The sequence below is a fragment of the Peromyscus maniculatus genome, chromosome 4 (genome assembly GCF_049852395.1).
Source record: "Peromyscus maniculatus bairdii isolate BWxNUB_F1_BW_parent chromosome 4, HU_Pman_BW_mat_3.1, whole genome shotgun sequence".
NCBI lineage: Eukaryota > Metazoa > Chordata > Mammalia > Rodentia > Cricetidae > Peromyscus > Peromyscus maniculatus.
Window position 1 is genome coordinate 140,161,189 of NC_134855.1, and position 23,091 is coordinate 140,184,279.

At 54.5% G+C, this 23,091-nt stretch overlaps 1 protein-coding gene and 1 long non-coding RNA gene across 2 annotated transcripts in view; one reads left to right on the forward strand and one right to left on the reverse strand.

The window, feature by feature from the left end:
• LOC121828946 (uncharacterized) overlaps positions 1–1,104 on the reverse strand; it is an 8,428-nt gene extending 7,324 nt beyond the window's left edge. The window contains exon 1 of the long non-coding RNA XR_013050934.1: positions 761–1,104. This is a non-coding gene — a long non-coding RNA (uncharacterized LOC121828946). The remainder of the gene's footprint in view (positions 1–760) is intronic.
• Positions 213–23,091, forward strand: part of Kcnb1 (potassium voltage-gated channel subfamily B member 1) — a 93,400-nt gene continuing 70,521 nt past the window's right edge. Inside the window, exons 1-2 of the mRNA XM_076571132.1 lie at positions 213–336; positions 1,394–2,125. Coding sequence (XP_076427247.1) covers positions 1,559–2,125 — 567 coding nt within the window. The 5' untranslated portion in view covers positions 213–336; positions 1,394–1,558. The remainder of the gene's footprint in view (positions 337–1,393; positions 2,126–23,091) is intronic.

The following is a 23,091-nucleotide window of genomic DNA, read 5'->3' on the forward strand; positions in this document are numbered from 1 at the left end:
GTGCCACTCGCCGCGCTCCGAAGTGCGGGACAGAATCGCAGCGAGCGCGGAGCCGAAGCTCAGCCCGACTTGTTGATCTCGCGCAGGCAGCCGCGGCCGCCGCCGAGCCGAGCCGGAGCCCGAGGTGGAGGCGGAGGCGCCGCCGATCGCCCGGGCCGCGCAGTCTCCGCGCCCCGCAGAGCGCCCCGCCCGCGCCCCGCAGCCCCGGTGCCGCCCGCCCGCCCGGCCGGCCGGGGTAGGCCCAGCCCGGCCCCGGGACCGCCGCTGCCGCGGGCGGGGGCGCGGGCGGCCGGCGAGATGCGCGCGGCGCGGCCCCGGGAGGCGGCCGCCCTGGGGGTGAGTGTGGTGGGGGCGGCGAGGGTCCACCCCGGGGCGGGGGGGGGCGGGGCGTGCGCCCGGCGTGCTGTGGGCCCCGGGAACCCCCCGAAATCACCGGTGCGTGGCGGGAGGAGGGCACGCTCCGAAAGGCCAGAAGATTCCGCTGGTTTCCCCGCCTCCCACCTCCCCCACCCCTTCCCTCCCGAGCCCGGGCAAAGGCGCAGAACCCGGAGTTATAAAAAGCCATCGCCGGGAGGAGCGAGGAGGAGGAGGAGGAGGAGGAGCGGGAGGAGGGGGAGGAGGAGAAAGGAGGGGGGAGGGGGCGGGAGGGGAGCATTGAGCAGGCTGATCCGGAGGACTCCGCGCCCCTCCTGCGCTAGGGTCGGGGGGGGGGCGTACAGGGAGGTGCAGACCCCGCTGGCTTGGTTCCTTCGACCCTCACCTGGTCTCGGGAGCGACCTCAGGTCCTGATGTTGTGAGGAGTGGGGTCGTCCCAGGACAGGGTTGCCTGGTGACCTCCGACAGGTGGGCATCTGGTAGCCTCCACAATCCCCACTCGATCCAAAATCTTTTAAGATTTAGAAAAAGCAAGCCCAATGCCATCGCTATGCTCCCACCCCAAATCCTGAGCATCTTGGGGTGGGAGGAGATGAGAACTCACTAAAAAGAGAAAAAAAGAAAGTTCTCCCTGCCTCTGTCGGTCTCCCCATTGCGGGGCCAGGCTGGGCATTCCATCCCGAGACCCGCAGAGCGGGGAGTTTCAGCACTCGACGGGGCGGACAGCGCCCCGGGCGGCCGGATTGCGCCAGGGCGGGGGTGGGGCTTCCCGGGAGCCTCTTGGGGGCCTCTCCTGCCGGGAGGGCCACCCCTCCCTCCGTCCTGGGGTGGGGCTGACTTCAGCACCGGCGGGAGGGACAGCGGCCATCAGTCCTCCCCCCCCCCCCCGCTCCCCCCTGCCACTCCCCCCCTTGAGCCGCTTAAGCCTCGGGAAGGTCAAGGCCGGTGGGGACCCTGGGGGAGGAACCTCGCAGCGCGGTTCGCTGACCCGCGTCCGCTTTCGCTTTCTGCCTCGCAGCCGTCGGGATGGAGGTGAGACGGCAGCCGTGACGCCCGCCCTCGAGCACCCCTGCACCGCAGCGGCCCGCAGCGCTCCCCGCCCCCCGCCCCCGCAGCAGCGGGCCTTGCCGTCGAGTGACAGCGGCCTGGGGGGGCAGGGGGGGCGGGGGCGGCCGGACCAGCGATGCCGGCGGGCATGACGAAGCATGGCTCGCGCTCCACCAGCTCGCTGCCGCCCGAGCCCATGGAGATCGTGCGCAGCAAGGCGTGCTCACGCCGGGTGCGCCTCAACGTCGGGGGCCTGGCGCACGAGGTGCTGTGGCGCACTCTGGACCGCCTGCCCCGCACGCGCCTGGGCAAGCTCCGGGACTGCAACACGCACGACTCTCTGCTCCAGGTGTGCGACGACTACAGCCTCGAGGACAACGAGTACTTCTTCGACCGCCACCCGGGCGCCTTTACCTCCATTCTCAATTTCTACCGCACGGGCCGGCTGCACATGATGGAGGAGATGTGCGCGCTGAGCTTCAGCCAGGAGCTGGACTACTGGGGCATCGATGAGATCTACCTGGAGTCCTGCTGTCAGGCCCGCTACCACCAGAAGAAGGAGCAGATGAACGAGGAGCTGAAGCGCGAGGCCGAGACTCTGCGGGAGCGGGAGGGCGAGGAGTTCGACAACACGTGCTGCGCCGAGAAGAGGAAGAAACTCTGGGACCTGCTGGAGAAGCCCAACTCGTCGGTGGCCGCCAAGGTGAGTCTGGGGTCTGCTCCCCTCACGGAGGCCTACGCGGCCTCTCGGAGGCCTACGCGGCGGCTCCCGACTCCTCACGATGAGTACTAGTGAAAGACAGGGACTCCGAGTGAGTTCTCCAAGGACCACCACTCTTGTACCCTTCCCATGTGTCACGAGATACTCCCCCGCAATGATTCAGTGCTGTGTACCCCCACTTGGTTGGGGGGAAATGGTTTATAAGACTCTAAAATGCTACAGCCGCCATGAGAGCAGAGGCGCGTTTTGCTGGGTAGAGTCTAGTATCTTGCCCTTCGGGCCCCGAGGCCAGGCCGGGGTAGGTAGCCCTGCATTTGGAGTATCTAGCCCCGTATTATAGCCCCACTCGGCCACTAAAGAAGGGTATAAACGCAGCCTACAGGCACGCGTGGTGAAGGCTGAGGCACACACGGGTATTTTAAGAGATGACAAAAGATAGGGAAGTCTAGTGGCAAGGACAGCCTGCCCAAAGGCTCAGGGACTGTGGGTGAGGGGCTGGTAGGCTCCTTGTTTATGTACTTGCAGTGTGGTGCAGTTTCAGTCGGCTATTGGAGGAGGATGTGGATTTCCAAATCAAAGCAGAAGATAAGCCTAGAGAAAGGGGCAGGAGTGAGTGCGACCACCCAGGGTGGGCTGCTGGAGACCACACAGGGTGGGCTGCTGGGCAAAGGTGGAAGCCTCGGGGCCCGGGAGGGGCTCGGGGTAAGGGCCTGGGCAGGTGCAATTCCTCCGAGTCAGGCTGGCACCGGGGAGTGTCTGGAGAGTGAAGGCTGTCTCACATGGCCTGCGTGTTGGGTACCAGGAGTAAAGGACATCGCAGTGTGTTCAGGGCTGCATGGGAGGTTGGGCAGGGGCCCAGAAAAGAGATGTGTGGGAATCCAGAGAGATCAAGTTCAGAAAGAGACAAGAACGTCTCTAAGAGTGGAGCCCAGGAAGCAGGAGCAGAGGCGAAGGACCGGATAGCCTGTTCAGCCCGACATAGTTGAGTAGCAGTACTGGCTCTTGGCCAGCCTGACCTCTCAGTGTGGAGTCTTGGTGGCTTAGCTGGTCCCTCACTGGTCCCTTCTCTGAATGGACTCTGGGGTCATCTCCAGAGACGGCAGTAGACATGGCAAAGGGTGTCTAGTGGGGCAATAGGAAGAGCCTATAACCATTTTCTGTCGCCTCTGGGCTCTGAGGACGTAGAGGGCCCTGGGCCTGGTCCTCCTCCTCCTGGAAGACTCTGACCGTAATCCTTTCCCTGTTTCCGTGTCCAGAAAGCCTCCCTCTAAGATGGAAGGTACTCACCCTTAGCCGGCTTAGGATCAACAGACTTATTTTGCTATTTCTAGGCCTGACACAAGTTCCCCCACTGTTGAGCCCATTGAGACCCAGGCAGGCCCCTCCTTCCTCACCTGCCCCGTCCTTAAGACGATAGATCCAGGGACAGGAAGTGGGGATTTGCCCTCCCCAAGAAGAAACAGCCAAAGGACCGTGTTTGGGTTGGCATCTGGCTGCAGGGCATAGGCGGACGTCTTGCAGGAGGCAGCGTGTGGGAATGAGCAGTCTCTCGTCTTTCTCCACTTAATCGGCTCACCCGGACAGCATCTTGACCTCACTGTGATCCCGGGCTGGGCTGTCAGCTCACATTCTGGCAGTTTCTGCAGCCAGAGCTGAAATGGGAATACTCACTGACTGTCAGTATAGAAATGCTGACAGCCACTGACAAATACAAAGGCAGGGCTCAGAGAAGTGGAGCAATTTGCCTAAGGTCACAAAGCCCCACATCTAGAAGTAGCCAGAAAGGTACCCCTCAGTGAAGTTTGGAACACCCTGTTCTTTCTGTGGTGACTGGGGGCCACAGATGCCTCCCAAGCGCCTTCTCTCACTTTGCTTCCCACAGTCCCTTCCCCAGCAGCCCAAGGTGCAAGTCAGATTGCATTATTCATGTTTGAAACCCACGGAGGTTTCTATCACATTCAGCATGAACTCCACATGCCACCGTGCATCTGAGGTCTCAACTCTGGCCTCGGGGCTCTTGGGCCTCATCTTTTCTGCTCTCTTCTGGCTCGTGTGGTCCCAGTTCCACCAGCTTCCTTACTGTTCCCAAGCAGTGATCTGTCCTACCCCAGAACCTGTTCACTTATACTTTTCTGGCTGCTGACAATTGCCTTCCCCAGATCGTTCCCTGGGCTCCTTCTCTCCTTGTCCCCATTAGCTACAGTCCCTGCTCTACTGTTTCCCCTGGAGACCCCCTTGACGCCTGTCACCTCCCGGTACCCTGTTACCTCATGCAGTATCTTTCCTGCATGAGCTTTAAACTGCTTGAAATCATATTTGGTCCACATGCTTCTGTTCTACACCCACAAGGATGTATCATACACACTGCTGTGTTCCCAGCATACATCATGGTGCCTGGTTTAGAGGGCTCCAAATAACTATATGTAGGATGGAGGGGTAGGGGAGGGTGTAGATGGATGTTTGGGTGAATGGATGGATGGATGAATGGATAGGTAGGTAGATAGATTGGTAGATTGGTGGGTGATGGATGGGTGGATTGGTGGACAGATGGATGGGTAGATGAGTGGATAATGGATGGACAGGTAGATGGATGGATGGATTGGTAGATGGGTAGATGGTGGATGGATGGGTGGGTGGGTGGGTGAGTAGATGATAGATGGATGGATGAATGGATTGGTAGATGAGTAGATGGTGGATGGATGGGTGGGTGAGTGGGTAAATGATGGATGGGTGGATGGATTTATGGATTGGTGGATGAATAGATTGGTGAATGGATAGGTGGGTAGATGGATGGGTGGATGGATATATCAAGCAAGCAATCAGGCACTGACTATCTCAGGGTCCTGTGTCCTGTCAGTCACTCCTTTCTCACAGCCCTCCTGTGGCTCCTGCATCTTTGCTCTCTCTATCATCCACACCTGCCCCCCCCCCATCTGACAAGCTCTAAAGCCAAGCCTGTCAGCATGATGAGGCTTGGGGGAAGGGTTCTCAGAGAACACACAGGCTGAGGGCCAAATGTGGAATCATTTCAAGGTGCTTGTGAGGTACGGAAATGACCACCTCTCACATATTCTGGAGAAAGGACTGGCCAGGGTTGCAGGATCAGCCGACCCTCTCTGCTCTCTGGCCTGAAGCCGTTTGTTTTTTCCACCTCTCTCTTCCCTGCCTCCCATCTGTAAAATGAAGATTGAAGGCTCCTTTGCAGTGACATTGTGTTTGTGGCAGCTTAGCTTAGTGCTCAGCTAAGGTGCTCACCTTCAGGGAGGGTGCTGTTCTTATCAGTACTTAGTTGCTGTGTCCTTCCTCTGGGCAGGGTGGGTAGCAATCACTTTCCTTCCGATCGCATCCTGGGGAGCCTGAGCTGATGTGGTGAATAATTGATGGGCTGTTCTGCCGAGTGAGGGACAAACCAGCGCACTGGGGCCCTGGATACTCACTCCATCGGGGAGAGAAGAGCAAAACCCATTAGGCTCTTGGGAGGTAGGGTCAGCCCTGTCAGGCGGGCGGCGCTGGCATGGCCTTCTCCCAGGCTCTGCTCTCTGGGAACACTCTCAGGCTTCTCTCAGTGGGGTGTGAGGAGAGCTAATATGTGAGGCTAGATTAAAGCTCCAAGACAGCTTCCAAATTGCCAGAGTGTTTATTGCGCTGGGCACAGATCAGTGGTCTCTGGAGCTGGTGTGATCCAGAAATTCCTTCCGCAGCCTTCCTGGGCAGTGGGGAGCCCATTAGGGCTTCTTTGGGTTGTGAAGTGATAAAGCAGGAAACTCAGAGCAGCTTCAACAAGGAGGAAGATGTGTCACGGCTCGTCTCCTCACATTCCAGGACAGCAGAGGTTTGGGTTGGCCAGGATTCTAGGTGTGTGTGTGTGTGTGTGTGTGTGTGTGTGTGTGTGTGTGTGTGTGTGTAATTACATTCATTTGTTGCTTTGTATGTGTGTGAGAGCCTGTATGGAGGTCAGCTTGGGGGAGTCAGATCTTTCCTTCCATCATGTGAATTAGGCTTGGTGAGAAGGGTCCTTGCCTGCTGAGCCATGTTGCTGGCCCTAAGTGGTGCTGTTCTGAGCTGTATGTATTTTGTTGCATTTATTTATTATTTATTTATCTCATGAGTGTCTGTGTGTGAATGCAGTAGCACTGTTGTGGAGGTCAGAGGACCACCTGGGAGAGTTGGTTCCCTCCTTCCATGTGGGTCCTGGGAATTGAACTCAGGTCATCAGGCTTGGCGGCATGCCGTCCTCCACTGTGCCATCTCGCTAGCCCAGGATTCAAGATTCTCCCCATCTCTCTGCTTCTCTAGACCCTGAAAATGACGGGGTACTTAAGCTTGACGCCTCGTGACAGCAGGTGACTTCGGGTTCCAGCCCTCAAATGTAGACATAATGATGTCCACCCCTCCACCCAAGAGAGGTTGTTCCTCCTGTGCTCCAAAATGTGCTCCATTTTGTTTTCCTGTAAGGACAACCTCTTCCAGGAGTGCCCTAGCAGAAGTTTTTGATGGTGTTGGCCATCGATCACAGACTCATGCTTCAGCAGTGAGGGAATCTGGGAAAGCAAGTGGCTGGTGTTTTCAGGTGGTCAAGGGCACGTGTTTGGTAAGTGAAAACAAGACCCTATCAGTGGAGGAAACAGGCTCCATGGAGTGAGGTGCCTTCACCCGAGCCTCGGCTAAAAGGACCATGTGTTAAGGAGTGGGAATGGTGGCGTCAAGTGTCTTAATTACTGTTCCATTGCTGTGACAAAACACCATGACCAAGGCTAATTAAAAAAAAAAAGCATTTAATTTGGGGCTTGCTTACAGTTTCAGAGGGTTAGTCCGTGACCATCATGTCAGGGAGCGTGGCAGCAGGCAGACACGGCCCTGGAGCAATAGCTGGGATCTACAGGGCAGACTGGGCTTGGCATGGGCTTTTGAAACCTCTGAGCCCTCCCCCAATGACACACCTCCTCCAAGAAGGCCACACCTCCTAATCCTTCCCAAACATTTCCTCCAACTGGGGACCAAGTTTGAGCCTATCGGGACCACTCTCATTCAAACCACATCAAGGTTTCGACCTGATTCTTCTCAAGCTTGGGTGGACCAGTTACACCATCTGAGTCGGTTTGTCCTCCCAGTGGGCACAGTGGCCACATTCACCCTCAGGGATATTCTAATGAGTTAGGGGGATTTCAGATGGGAGAATGAAGCTTGAGGTTAGAAATTATAAGGGTAAAGCTGGGAGCGATGGATGGCACATGCATTAATCCCAGTACTTGGGAGGCAGAGCCAAACAGATCTCTGTGAGTTTGAGGCCAGCCTGGTCTACAGAGCGAGATCCAGGACAGCCAGGGCTATACAAAGAAACTCTGTCATGAAAAACAAAACAAAAGAAGAAGAAGGAGGAGAAGGAGGAGGAGGAGAAGGAGATGACATTATAAGGGTAAAATTTGGAGGCCAGGATTAATCAGTGAAATGCTTGTCTTGCCAGCATGAGGCCCGGAGTTCAATCCCAGCACCAGTGTAGAAAAGCCAGGTATGGCGGCGTGTGATTGTAGCTCCTGTGCCAGAGAAATGGAGACAGGAGGATCCCTCCTAACTGGCCAGCCGCAGGTCCTGGTGAGAGACCCCTTTTCAAAAACAGAGTGGTGAGCGACGGAGGAATGACACTCTGTCTTCTGTCCTCTCCATGCCCCCCACATTCACCTACACATCTAGACACACCTAACATCAGAAGGGTAAGCTTTATTATTATATTATATCAAAAGGGGGAGTGGCCATTAGCTGGGACAGAGGCTAGACTTTTGCCCCCACTGACTGTGGGGTGCGGTGCATGTGGGTTTCTTTCTCATCGTTTCTGAGGACTAAGCATATGGGTGAATCCCTTTGCTCCTGCAAGTCCTGCATAGGAAACGGGAATTAGGAGGAGGCCACCATGCAGGCCCAGGACATGATCAAGTAAAGAGTCTAGCCAGTTCCTGGCGTGAGGCGGCACTTAGCGAGTGGCCCACACCCGTTCCTGGCATTCCCACAGAGTCCCCCTTTCTAGACACATGTTCTGTTGTGGTGCTGGATGTAGCTTGATGAGGTCATGGCTTTCCCCACCTGACTAGGGGGATTTGTGTGAGGAGCCACTAGGCGTTCAGGGTCCCCTGTGCTCTGTGCTGCCTAGCTGAGCCAGGCAGGCATCTCAGAGGCCTGTTTGACTTACAGGGATCGCTTGCCCGTCAAGACCCAGAATCCCAGCTGGAGGTTCTGTTCCAGAACTGATTGTGATTCCTGTCTTCTCCTGGCTGTGGCCTCTGGACCCTTCCTAGCCTTGTGTTCCACTCTGTAAATGAGAGTGCTATAAACCCGCCCTTGGGGCTGTGTGAGGGTGAAATATGATCGTGTATGAAAAGCACTGAAGTCATACTTGATGAATCCAGGCTCCTCGCCGGGGAAAGGGGAACCCAGGGGCTGGAATGCTCCTTTGGCTAACCTAGTTACACCAAGATTGGGGCCATTCCCAGGTCTTTGCTGTCTCATCTGTGATCCAGGACCTCTGGTCCCCACCCCAGGGGAGGGGTGGCAGAGCTGGAAATTGGCAGAAGGGCCCTTAGGAAGGCAGAGTGCTGTCCAAAGGAGCATGGGAGTCGGGGAGAATTCTCATGCTTGGGCACTTGGTCCAAACCCAGCTCAGTGACACCCTGACACCATACTCAGTAGCACTGTGGCCTGGATGGCAACCTCTTTGCACAGCTGGGCAGCCTTGTTCCTCACCCTCTTAACTATGTGATTTGGGGCTAGGTTCCTTCAGGTGACAGCCACAGCTTTGGCTTCCTCATTGAATTGCCCCCAGAAGTCAGTGGTCACCCACATAAGGAGCACACAGTGACTGGAGGGTTTAGGGTCTTAATGTCTCTCTTGATCCATCTGTGGAGTAAATAAACCCCTTTCAAAACGTATTTCTGAGCAAATACCACATGCTTGCTGCAAGTCTGCAAGCTTTTTCTCTGGCCACTGGAGCCCAGGAAAGTTGGGGACCCAGCACCCCAGCAATAGCTGTCCCCGACCATTGACTGTGGGAGGAGCAGAATGATGGGTATTGCAGCCGCCTTGTTCCAGGCTGGCTCTCAGCTCCTCTTCAGGATGGAGCCAAGGCCTGAGTTTGCTTGCTAACCACTTTTCGGGAGGTCACTTCCCATCTCTCACCACATGTACTTAAGATTCAGTTCTAGAAGAACTAACCAAAGATTGGTCCATAGAAGTCTCACTTGGGGTGTCCTATGGGCTAGAAGGGCATCTTACAACAAACCCCCTAGCTGGGGTGGTCTCAATAGCACGGACCCCAGGCTGGCTGTGCCCCTCAGTTTTGCGGTTGTTTCTTGGATTAAAATAGAAACAAGAGCAGCAATGGTGACAGTCACCGTCAATGCCGACCCAGTGCAAAGGGCATTAAATGGGGCTGGGGAGATGTCTCGGCGGGTGAGGTGCATAAAGACCCAAGTTCAAATCACTAGAACCCACGTGAAGCCAGGCCCAGACCGCCCAATGTAACCCCACTGTTTCAAAGGCAAGATGGGGTGCGGGGACAAGAGGCTGGTGGGCAGCCAGCCTGGCGTATGTAGTGGTAAATAACAGAGATCTGATGTTAGACAAGGTGGAAGGACACCCGAGGTCACCCTGAACCTGCCCACACACTGCGGCACACATGTGCCCCGCACAAACACACACCAAGAGGACCCCAACAGCCTCGCTGATCTGTTCTCCTCTTAGAGTTGTGGAGACTGAGGTCCAGGGAGGGGAGTGGCTGGCCCAGGGCCACACAAGGAATGGGAGGCTGGGCAGAGTCCACCCAGGACTCTGACTGATGAGTCTGTCTTGGGCAGTGGGAATAACCTTCAGAAGTGCCGACGAGTCCCAGGGTGCCCCGCCCCCCAGAAGCCACTTTTCTTACTGGGAAGTGCTAGGAGATAAGAGACGTGCCCAGTGTCTCCTGCCTGGCTTGGGAGTGGTCCTGGCTCTGTCCTCAAAGGGCGCTTGATGCACCAGATGGTCCTGGAGACACAAGAGTGACATTTACTGTTATCTGTAAGATGATCTACACAGAGGTGTCCCTGTCTGCTCCCTAGGTGAGTGTTCTTGCTTTGTGTGAGGTAGGGCTTGTGACAGGAAGGCCACCCCAGTTCCAAGTTGGGAGAAGGGCAGGAGCCAGAATCCACAGATGAATGTCCAAGGTATGCCAATTCTCATGTTTTTCCATTGGTGACATGAATGAGATGTAATGTTGTCATATGAGACTCTCCTACAGACTAGGGTGTGTCCTGGGTTCAATCCTACCCTCTGGACTCCCAGGCTGTGTGTGCCCCAGAAGCACCTCACCTTACTGGGATTGGGAAGTGACTGCATCCTGGGGTCACTGGAGCTCTGGTGACCAGGGCCCTTGATGGGAACATGCCCGGGTGATTTTTAAAATTTGCTGAAATTTTATTTTTAAAAATGAAATTTTGTAAAATCCACATAATGTAAGATTTTCCATCTTCTCCATCTTTAAGCCTGCAGCTTAGTGCACTCTAGTTGTTATACAGTCAGCCTCAGGAAGGGTCGCTGCATGGAGCCACCGTTCCCACCAGACAGCTCCCACCCCCACCCCTGGTCGCTCCATCACCGAAACCGAGGCACTGTCACCACCAGACAGCTCCCACCCCCACCCCTGGCAACAACACTTGGACTTCCTGTCTCTGAATTTGAGTCTTACAGGAAGCTCCATAGAGGAATCACACATCGCTTGTCCCTGGTGCCTGGATTCTTTTATGTGGCATAATGTCCTCAGGGTTTGTTTGCACTGTGGCATGTCATAATGTCTTCCATTTTAAGACTGAATGCTGCTCCTTCATGTGGACATCCTATGTTCCATTTCTGGCCCTATCTGTTGAGGGACACTTGGGTGCCTCAACCCGTGGCTGCTTGGAATGTGGGGTACAAACAGCTGTGAATCTGACTTCCAGTTCTTTCCAATCTGTACCCAGAAGTGAATCTATTATTGTTCATCTCTGCTCTCCCTTCTCGTGTGTGTGTGTGTGTGTGTGTGTGTGTGTGTGTGTGTGTGTGTGTGTGTGTGTGCAAACATACTTGTGTATGTGAGTCTGGGTGTGTACATGTGACAGCACACATGTGATGGTCCTCTTATTCTCTGTCCCAGGCTAGCCAGCCTGGGAGCTTCGAGGAGCCTCCCATCTCTGCTTCCCAATCACTGGCATCACGTGGGTTCCAGCCATTGCTGTGTCGTTTTCTCCATGGCATCATCTCCCTAGCTTCATGGTGAAGTTTTTAAGAGGCTGTTTCTGCACCAGCTGTGCCATTCCCTCGACATTCCCACCAACAAAGCAAAAGGGTTCTAACTTCCTTACACCCGTGCCAGCGTCCCACTTTTTTTTCCCCGAGACAGGGTATCTCTGTATTTCCCTGGCTGTCCTGGAACTAGAACTCATTCTGTAGCCCAGGCTGGCCTCAAACTCAGAGATCTGCCTGCCCCTGCCTCCTGAGTGCTGGGATTAAAGACGTGTTCCACCATGACGATCCCACTTAAAAAAAAAACAAAACAACAACAAAAACTAGTCTCAAACTAGACATCCTCCTGCCTCAGCCTCCCCAGTGCTGGGATTCCAGGTGTGCACCACTGCACCAGCTCTCTTTGTTTGTGTGCAGTAGCCGTCCAGATGAGCCCACCTCCCCTGTGGCCTTGTACCTACCTCCCTAACATTGGAGAGACACCTTGCTCAGATAAAATTATTTTATTATTTATCTAACAAGCTTTGTTTATGTGTGTATGTGGTGTGTGTGTGTGTGTGTGTGTGTGTGTGTGTGTGTGTGTGTGTGTGTGTGTGTGATGGCCCTCATGTGGTGACAGAGGACAACTTTCCTGAGTAGGAGCTCCTCTTCCACCAGGTAGGTTCCAGGGATCTGACTCAGGTCGTCAGGATTGGCAGCGTGTGCCTCTACCCTCTAAGCCGACTCACCAGCACCCTTTGTTCAATTTTAACGTCTCATGGCTGGACTGTAAAAGTCCTTTGGTGTGGGGGGTGGGGTGGTGCACCTGTGTGTCTGGAGGTCAGAGGTCGGCCTTGAGTGTTGCTCCTCAGGAGTCATCGGCCTTGTTTTGTGAGGCAGGCTCTCTCACTAGGAACTTCGCCTATCTTTTTAGGCTAGGCTGGCCAGCCAGAGAGCCGGAAGAATCCAGGGGGATTCTCCGACTCCTAGTGCCGCCCCAGCACCAGCACACCTGCTTTGTCCTGTGAGTTCTGGTGATTGGACTCGGGTCCTAATGCTTGCACAGGGAGCACTGGACCCAGGGAGCGAGCCATCTCCCAGCCTTTAAAGCCCTTTATATATTCAGGACATCCATTTTTTATCAGCTGTGTCGTTTGCAGCTGCCTTCCCCCGTCCCGTGGGTGTGTTCTCTCGGCTGATGCTGACGTTTGCAGCCTAGCTCCTTTTAACTTCGATGAGGTCCAGTTTGTCTCCTTTTCGGGCAAGGTCTTCTGTATCCCAGGTTGACCCTGACCTCTCCATGCAGCTCAGGATGACCCTGAACTTCTGATCCTCCTGCCTCCAGCTCCAAATGCTGGGCTTGGGATCAAACCCGGGACTTGGAGCATGCTAGGCAAGCATTCTGCCACCTGAGCCACCTCCTCAGCCCACCCTTATATTTGCTTCTGTTCCCTGTGCTTGGGTGTGGTCTGGCCCCAGGCTCTCTTCTCAGTCTTGTGGCTCTGGTCTCACGTGTGGCCCTTTGCTGTGGTGTAGGTGGAGCAGTGAGTGGCATTCTTTCCTGTGGGTACGCTGTTTCCCACCCCGTCTGTTTCCCTGGGTGACTCTGAGTGGCAGGAAGTGCCATGCAGGTGCAGCGGGTGGCTTGGGAAGGAGAGTGTTGATGCTCATGGGGCCCCACATTCTAGAAGCTCTAGAAGTGTCTAGTGGCCGTCTGGGTCGGGGCAGCCGGTCATTGCTGTGGGGTAATGGACATTTTCAGGCGCATCTCCCTCTTACACCCATGGAAGCTTGCTGGAAGAGGGGTTTATTTTGTTGGCAGTTGAAGGGGATGTGGCCATGATGATGGGGAAGACATGGACATTTGTCCAGAATGTGGTCACTGCTCACCACCCACTGCTGGTCCTGCCCCCTCCTCTCTTACCCGGAGACCCTCCCACCTGCTGCTTCCCCCACCCCAGTCCACACCTTACCTTGCCTTCCACACCCACCAGCTGGTTCCTTTGCTCAGAATCCCCCATGCAGAGTGAGGCTGTAGCTGTCAGGAGAGAGCTGGCCTAGCATGCAGGAAGCCCTGAGTTCTGTCAGCCGCGCTGCGCTGCGTACACTGAGCCTGGTGGTGCTCGCTGATAACCCAGCATCCCGGAGCTGGGGCAGAAGGATCACACGTTTGAGGCCATCCTCCACTACTCAGTGAGTCCAAGGCCAGCCTGGGCTACATGAGACTGTCTTAAAACAACAATAAATCTGACAGGGCCCCGCTCCCCTCTCTATGCCCTGCACCCTCCTTCCCTACCAGCCCCCCCTTCTCAGTTCTCCTCATACCTCTCTTTCACACAAACCAGGCACTTTCCCACCCCAGGCCTTTGCACTAGCTCTTGATTTTGATTTTGCTGGGGACAGTCCTCCTGGAGACAGCCACATAATTCACACACACACACACACACACACACACACACACACACACACACACACACACTGTGTTCAGATGTCTGCTCAGATGCCCGCGGTTCGGGCAGTCTGTGGTTGGGGCCACTCTGCATTAGAGGCTGTCCTCAGTTCTGTCTGTGCCTGTCTCCTGCTGGCTTCATTCACACACACACACACACACACACACACACACACACACACACACACCACCCCTGACTGTGCATTCCTCCTTCATCCCACCCCTTGGATGTGGTTTTAAAGGACAGGACTTTGTCTGGTTAGGTTAAGGCTGCCTGTTCAATGCTTGAAGCAGTGGCTGTTAGAATAAAACATCAAGACCTGTTTGATGAATGAGTGAAGGAAGGAAGGAAGGAAGGAAGGAAGGAAGGAAGGAAGGAAGGAAGGAAGGAAGGAAGGAAGGAAGGAAGGAAGGAAGGGGCTGTCACAGAGCTGGCTGAGAATTCCTACTAATTGGAAAAAAGAGAATTGTTGATGTATGGAGGACCATCACTGTCATTACTGACACGTGGCTAGATGTGTGACCATCAGCCACATCTGCTGCCTTCCACTGAAGAGCCTGTCTGGAGCTTCACACACCCCAGCTCCTCGCCCCCGGCCTCACCCACACACCCCAGCTCTTCTCCCTCAGCCTTGCTTCTGTTTGGGGACGGTCTTGGGGTGTGTAGCTGACTGCATGCCCAGGGTGCATCTCACGCAGGGTTCTGAGTGCCCTGTGGAGAGTGAGCATCATCAAGACAAAGGTAAATCCTGCTCACAGGAAGTGATGGTGAGCTGTAAGAGGGTGGAGGCCAAACCCTGACTGAGTGGTGGCTGGATCCTGGATCCAGAGTGTCTGTGAGGCTGTGAGGCAGCTCCAGGGAGCCACTGCTGTGTGCCTAGCACTGTGCTGGGTGTCGGGGCCCCTGCAGAGGGAAAAACAGAGAGGCTGACCCCATAGCCCTGGCCTTCTAGAAGGAGGAAGAATGAGACAAATACAGACACTGATGGAGTCATGGCAACCCAGAGGAATCGGGAGACAGTCAACAGATAGATGCTCACTGGACAGGTGACATCAGTGAGGAGCGACCACGCCTCCAGTGAGCAATGCCATTGTGACCATTGTTATCGTCTGTGTCTGTTCAGGACACATAAAAATATTTCGGGATGGAATACATGCCCCCTTTCTGGCTTTTGGAGGCAAAGTCTCATGTAGCCCAGGCTGGCCTAAAACTCATTATATAGCTGAAGATGACTTTAAACTCCTGGTCTTCTGGTCTCCAGCTCCCGAGTGCCACATGCCAGGCGTGATCATAGGCGTGGTCACAGGCTTGGTCACAGGCTTGGTCACAGGCGTGGCCACAGGCTTGCTCCAATGTGCCTAGTTTTCACATCAGTCTTGATTGTTAGAATATCGTGAAGTGAGGGCTGTGGGGTAGGCAGAGAGAAGTGGCCCTTTGCCTTCATTTACAGACGGGCCATCTTTGGACACTTGAGGTGTCCTACATCCCCACTGTTTCACTTTCACTTGGCAATGGGATTGGCCTCCACTATAACTGGCCCCTGCGGCCTGGCAGGCAGGAGCAGGCTTTGCGATGACAAAGTTGACTGCCAGCTCCATGCTATCACTTACACCTGTAAGGTGTCAGTGACTCACAAAGCTTCTAAAAGTAGACAGTCATACTCGCAATAGCCGTCAGGACCCAGCCCTGACTTGGCCGGGCTGGCCTTGCCCCTCAGATCCTATGTAGACCTATGTGCACAGAGGTAGCTTGATTGGCAGCCACCCAAGAAGACAGTCCAAGGCAGTGGGGAGTGTAGCGGACCTCCCACCGCTGACCGGCACACTGAAACCCTGCATCTGCATGAGATCTCTTACCTGTTCTCACGGTAAATGTGCCTCTTCGTCTTGGGGGATCTTTAAAGTAGTGGCGGCAATTTGTCTTAGTTTCCCCCGCCACCCCGCCCAGCCAGGGGATAGTCTCTTCAGCTCCAGAGTTGCCAGTCCTCAAGTTAAGTGGGTGTGCATGTGCCCGGATGCCACCTATTTGTGCAACAACCGTTTAGTGTGTGTTATCATATGCTGGGCATCGTGCCGGGTGCTGAGGAGGCAACTGTTGGGACCTTTTGGTTACAGGTGATAGAAATGCATCTCAGAGTATCGCAAGCAAAACTGTATCTAAAAATTTCTGGCTGGGCGGTGGTGGCGGCGGCGGCGGCGGCGGCGGCGGCGGCGGCGGCGGCGGCGCACGCCTTTAATCCCAGCACTCGGGAGGCAGAGCCAGGCAGATCTCTGTGAGTTCGAGACCAGCCTGGGCTACCAAGTGAGTCCCAGGAAAGGCGCAAAGCTACACAGAGAAACCCTGTCTCGAAAAACCCAAAATAAATAAATAAATAAATAAAAATAAAAAATAAATAAAATAAAAATTTCTGAATTAGGTGAGGCTTCGGGTACGTCGGAATCTAGAGCTTACAGATACCTTCAGGACTTGGTTTCCTCCATCTCTAGGCTCTGTTCTTATCTTAGCCTTCTCAGAGGGAAGCACCACCATGCCTTTGGCATGCCAGGCTTCTGTCCTGTGCACCATGTCAGCAAAAACCCAGAGCTGATTTTCATTGGCCCATATCTGAGCCAATCACTCAGCTGTGTCTGGGTCATCAATGGCTGGTGCTGACATGGCCTGAGAATGAGAAAGAAGGGTGTCCCCAAAGGAAACTGGAAACACTCTGACCAAGAGAAGAGGACCCGTGTAAGCTGGGAGGAGCTGGAGGGTGTTCTGAGTCCCTGTGTGCAGTATGTGACGTTATCTGACCCTTTCTCACGTTTGCCTTTCTCAGTCTGTTTTCCCAGCTGGGAGATGGGCATGGCGGCCCCCAGTGTTGGCAGTCAAGTGTCTCACTCCTAGTGCCACTCTGTGCCCAGCAGGGTGCAGAAGCAATGCTGGTGTCCCCAGCCCTGCCTAGCAGCACCAGTGACCTCGTGGTCTGCTTTACCACCACACAGTGACCGTGCAAGAGTGGGAGGGAGAGGCCCCCCAGTCACCTCCATCCTTAGTGGGGACAGTAGCTTCTCAGCTCCACAAGGCTCTGAAAGCTTGTCTCATGGAAGGTCCTACCCCTGGAAGTGTTAAGCATTTGAGCTCTTGTTGGCATTGGGGCCGGGGGAATGCGCGTCACACTCTGGTGAGCCACATGAGTGAACAGCCCTGGGAATATCAGGTGGGGGTTGGGAGCCCCTAAATCCTGAGGTACCCATTGGTAAGGCCAGCTACACATTTATGAGGTGCAGCCAAGATAAAAATGGGGTATCCTTCTTCAAAATGTTGTCAGGTGGGGACAAAGAACAACTCAAAACATGCCTGACAGTGGCGCACGCCTTTAATCCTAGCACTCCAGAGGCAGAGGCAGGTGGGTCTCTGTGAGTTCAAGGCCAGCCTGGTCTACAGAGAGAGTTCCAGGACAGCCAGGGCTGTTACACAGAGAAACCCTATCTCCAAAACACCAAAACCAAAATAAATAAATAAATAAATAAATAAATAAATAAATAAAGAAAGAAAGAAAGAAAGAAAGAAAGAAAGAAAGAAAGAAAGAAAGAAAGAGAACTCTAAACATAGGGCAGAGCCTTGGGCACCTGAATTTGTTTCAGGATGAGGGGTTTGTTTCTTTTTATTTTGTATGTGTTGGTGTGGTGTGGTCACACTTGGTGTATGCAGAGGCTCACATCACACCTGGCTTTTACGTGGCCTCTGGGGATTGAACTTGAGAACTCATGTTTGAACAGCAAGCACTTGACTAACACCCATCTCCCCCGTCCTAGAGTGGAGCTTTGGAAACACCAGGCCCTGAATGACTGGGTCGTCCCTCAGGTGCCTTCAAAACGGTGCCACCATGCAGAATGGCCTAAGTCTCCTTGTCTGGGGATAGGAAGCCTACCAGGAGGATGGCACCAACAGGAAGCAGCTGGAAGGAAGGACTGCAGGGGCGGGTCCCAGATGGCTGCCTGCCAGCCCACCTTCACCAGAGGTGGCTGGCAGGTTCAAGTGTGGACTGCAGCAGACCTGAGTACCAGCTATGGAGGTTGGGCTACTGCTCTTGAGAGATAGGCTGGGCCCTGGTCAGCAGAGAAAGTGACATGTCACATGAGCTGTCCCAACTTCAACATGAAAAAGAAGCTATAAAGTATAGAGAAGACCGTGGACCTATTGCACACTTGTCCAAGGGCCACAGGCACTTTACAACTTATAATTTTAGGTGGAGGATGTTTTGAGACAGGATCTCATATAGCCCAGGCTAGCCCCCAACTCTCTTTTGTAGCCAAGGATGACCTTGAAGCCCTCATCCCCCTGTCTTTATCCCCACTCCCACCCCCAAGTGCTGGGATTACAGGCATGGGCCGCGATGCACTGGTTTATGTGGTCTGGCCTCATGAGTGCTAGACAGAACTTCGCCCTCAGTGCTGCAGGGCCAGATTCTTCCTGGCCTCTTGTCATGCTCAAGCCCTCAGCAGTTAGGGAGGGGTCTGAGGAGTCCCCAACTCAAATGCCAACCTTGCCATCTCACCTGAGACAGGCTGATAGACACCCCGAACGCTCCCTCTGACCACTCCGTGGCACAGCTGCCTGACATATGCCAAGCTAACCATCCTTTATTTCCGGTGATGCTAAGGATGGAACCCAGGGCCTTGCACATGCTAAGCAAGTGTCCTACCTCTGAGCCACGCCCCCAGGCCCTCCCTAGGAGATTCTAGGAGAATATTCTATACACTACCACTGAGCTATGGTGTAGCTTCTCATTGGTGGATTCTAGGTCAGGGCTCTACTGCTGACTACACCTTCAAGCCTTTCTGGGGTTTCTAGGCAAGTGCTGTACTGTTAAACCAGGGTCCTAGCTCCTTATTGCTGTGTTCCAGGCAGACACTATACTGCTCAGCCACAGCCACAGCCTCAGCCACAGACACAGCCTCAGTCACAGACACAGACACAGCCTCAGCTACAGACACAGTCAGTCACAGCCACAGCCACAACCATAGCCACAGCCTCAGCCTCAGCCACAGACACAGCCACAGCCTCAGCCACAACCACAGCCACAGCCTCAGCCACAGCCTCAGCCACAACCACAGCCACAGCCACAGTCACAGCCTCAGCCACAGCCACAGCCTCAGCCACAGTCACAGCCTCAGCCACAGCCACAGCCTCAGCCACAGCCTCAGCCTCAGCCACAGCCTCAGCCTCAGCCACAACCACAGCCACAGCCACAGCCACAGCCTCAGCCACAGCCTCAGCCACAGCCACAGCCACAACCACAGCCTCAGCCACAGCCTCAGCCACAGCCTCAGCCACAGCCTCAGCCTCAGCCACAGCCACAGCCTCAGCCTCAGCCACAGCCACAGCCACAGCCTCAGCCACAGCCTCAGCCACAGCCACAGCCTCAGCCACAGTCACAGCCTCAGCCACAGCCACAGCCTCAGCCACAGCTTCAACCACAGCCACAACCTCAGCCTTCTGCTCCATCTTTTTATTCTTGGCATCAACACAGCCCAAGGTGGCAAGGATTTACGAAATGAATGACTTCCACTCAGGTGGGCCTTGGCTTCCCAGACCAAGTCATCTTCTACCTGGCAGACACCAATACCAGTCAGGGCAATTAATGGGTAAATCTTAAGCCCATTAAGTAGTGACTTCTGAGACCTTCACCCTGCCTCTGACCAGATCCGAAAGCGGAGGGTACAGCAAAGGCCAAAGCAGGCAAACCACGGATGTTGAGGCTGTCAGCTGAACTGGATCCAAGCTCAGGCCCTTCATCTGTAACATGGGTGTGATGGAGTCCTCGGGGCTGTCAAGAGGCCGGAAGGAGATGAAGCGCAGGGCAGCGTGGCATGCCGCAGCGTGAGCCATTGCTTCCTCTGTCTTCCTCCTCATCATCTGAGCACTTGGTGGGTTTCCACAGACACACTTGAACTGTGGCAGCGGGTGACCTTGAACTTCTTCTTTTTCTTTTTTCTTTCTTTTTTTTTTTTTTTAGAGACAGGGTTTCTCTGTGTAGTTTTGGTGCCTGTCCTGGATCTTGCTCTGTAGACCAGGTTGGCCTCAAACTCACAGAGATCTGCCTGGCTCTGCCTCCAGAGTGCTGGCATTAAAGGTGTGCACAATTGCAGCCTGGCTGACCTTGAACTTCTGATCCCCCGGTCTCCACTTCTCGAATGCTGAGATCACAGGTGTGCATCACCATACCTGATGAGGTGCTGGGGATGGAGCCCTGGGCTTTGTGTATTCTGGGCAAGATTTGACCTACTGATCCACATCCTAGCCCCTGGAAGGAGGCTTTCAATCATTCAGTGTTGCATCCTTATGGGGGAAACACCAACTCTGTTTCAGGCAGAGGGACATGGGCGTTCAGTGATTCTCCTGGGAGATTAGGGTGTCTGGGGTTTGGCTTTCTGAATGGGAATCCAGGCACCCAGGCTCACTGCTGTGTGTCCTGTGTTGGACACCACCATTCAAATTCAAGGTCACTGTCACCCTCGGTCGGAACCCTCAGATCCATAATTGGACCTAGGGAGTAAGGCCAGAGCATCGTTCTGTGTGATAGAAACTAGCAGGCAAGGTCAGACAGCTGATGTTCCGGGTTGGAACTCGTGTCCAGAGTTGGAATCTCGAGGCTCAAGGTCATGCAGAAAAGAACTGCAGCTCTCTGCTCATCCCAGCGCGCGCCTGCTCCCCCTCTGCATGCCACTGAGACTCCATCATGTCCTCCTGGCAGCGGTCCTGAAGAAATGGAAACCACAGAAGGTTCCCAAGCCTCCACTTAGCCAGCAGGCTCTTCCTACCCTCATTGAGCAGGGCAAGCCTGGCTCTCCTGCCCAACCTACCACAGTCCCTGGAGTCTGGTGTCATCGCTGTGCAGGGAAGAAGCCCGAGGCCTCTCGGGGCTCCTGGAGGACCTCACCATGTCAGACGGGGTTACCGGCTGTGCCAAAGGCTTGTGGCTACGCGGTGTGGGGAGGTGTGACGAGCAGAGGCAGATAGGGAAGTGGAACAGTCTGCTGTTTGCTGTGGTCGCTGTGAATGCCCTGTGGTGGAGTGAGGGCTACTGAATCAGCGTAGAGGTGCAGGCGCTGCTGGAAGGGGCTGGTAGGAAGGCTGGCCGGCACTCCCCAGGCCCACTGTTAAGCTCACCACACCACACCACACCCCTCTGTTGCATACCCAGCTCGTCCTCTGAGTTTCTTGTGTTTGTTTTTTTTTTTTTTCTTCCCTCACAGGCCGGTCTTTGTGGCCTCTCTGTGTCTGTCTGTCTCATCCTTCCATGTCAGCATGTCCCCTATAGAGGACCTTGGCAGGCTTTACTCAGTTTCCCCCAAGCTGCCCAAGCTTTGTCCAGCAGAGAGAGTCTTGTTTCCTGGCTTTCTCAGCAAAAGCCCAGGACAGGCTCCTCTCGGACACTTTGCAGACACAGTCTGCTAGGGACAAAGGATGGACATGGGCCGGAGGATCGGCTCGGGTCTCAGGCCACTGTGACATCTGGAGGTGCCCCATGTGGGACTCGCTTCAGTTTCTTTACTAGCTTGTTTATTTTAATGAAAGCAAGTGGATGGTTGGGGAATTGACTTCACAAGCAGCTTGCCAGAAGCCACACAGTGGAGTTGTGGCTAGAGCCCCTGATGGGTAGACAAACAGGTACCAGCTGGCTCGGGTAACAGGGGTTGGGTCCAGACAGTTGGGGAGGATGGAGATGGGAGTTGAATTTCATCCTGGGAACTGAACCCTTCTGGGACTGGGAGACTGACAGAGGTTCGCTCAAGACTCCGGTGCAGAGCCCTCCCCAGGGACTAGAAGGATGCTCTCTCTCTCTCTCTCTCTCTCTCTCTCTCTCTCTCTCTCTCTCTCTCTCTCTCACACACACACACACACACACACACACACACACACACACACACCACCCTGACCAACCCAGGGCAATCCCTTCCTATAGCCCCAGGGGTTTGTCACACCCTGCGCCAGCATGGGACACACACCACCTGCAATGGACTCCCTAGTCCTGACCCTCATCGGCCTTACTGCCTTATAAGGTCACCTTGGGAGCCTCTGTACCAGTGACTGAGTTCCTGTCTCACCTCCGAGCTTCAGATTAAATGGCCTTAACAGAGATTCTCAGAAGAGTCTCCCATGTGGGCCAGACCAGGTTAGCTGCCCAGAAACAAAGATTGGTCAGCTGGTCCCCAGGGAGGGACCACCCTCGGTACTTCTCTTCAGACTTTCTGCCTCTCTGCAGGAAATAGCCCCAGAAGGAGGCAACTGGGATTTGGATGCCTTGCTAACACACAGATGGCCCCTTTATCCCAAAGAGAAGGCACCAGGCTCCTGTCTCTGGCAAGAATGCCAAAGTATAGTTGCCGGTATATTCATATTCATATTCAGAAAGGCCAAGAATCCGGTAGCTGTTCTGTTGTTCAGTCCATGAGGCTGCATGCTTCATCATTCTCAGTCTGGTGCTGGAGTCCCAGAGGATTCCTGAAGAGCCCTGGTCTTCAGTCTCTGTGGAATCCAGAGTAGGTGGATCCTAACCCGGTGAAGGATGCCTCAGCAGTAGGAGGGATGAACTGGCCAGTGAGAGCCAGGCAAGCAGGCAAAGACAAAAGCTTCCTCCTTCAAGTCCTTTTATGTGGCTGCCACCAGGAAGTGTGGCCCAGATTTCACGTGGGTCTTCCCCTCTCAAATGATCCAATCAAGAAAATCCCTCACAGGCGCGCCCAGCTGCGTGGGTTTTAGTTGATTCCAGATGTTAAGTTGACAACCAAGATTAGCATCACAATCAGGGACACATTGGTGACCTAGGAGACCTTCAGGTTATCTTTACTCTGGGGTCTTGGAGAATTGCTGAGCAGGGAAAACCCACATGTCCCTTAACTAAACTTCTGTCCCTAGAGCAGGGCAGTCCCCAAGCCCCACACAGCTAGGGTGGCCGAGTCTCTCCCCAGACCACAGGTCAGTGTCTCCTGATCTACATTCCCCATGTAGATCTCAGGACACCTAAGTGCTGGACCCCAAAGTTTAGGGTCTCAAGTGGGCGCCCCAAGAACCCAGACTCCAGTCCAGTTGATGCAACAGCAGGAGGAATTTATTGAAGCTTCTGTACAGAAGGGCAAACTCTGCTCCTAAGAGCAAGAGCCGCATCTTACTGCAGCCCCATGGAGGCTTTAAAGGAAAAACCCACAAAAGCCATAAGATTACAATTCCCATACAATTTCATTTCACAAGATCATGGTCTGGTTACAGAGTGATCACAGAGGGGGTACA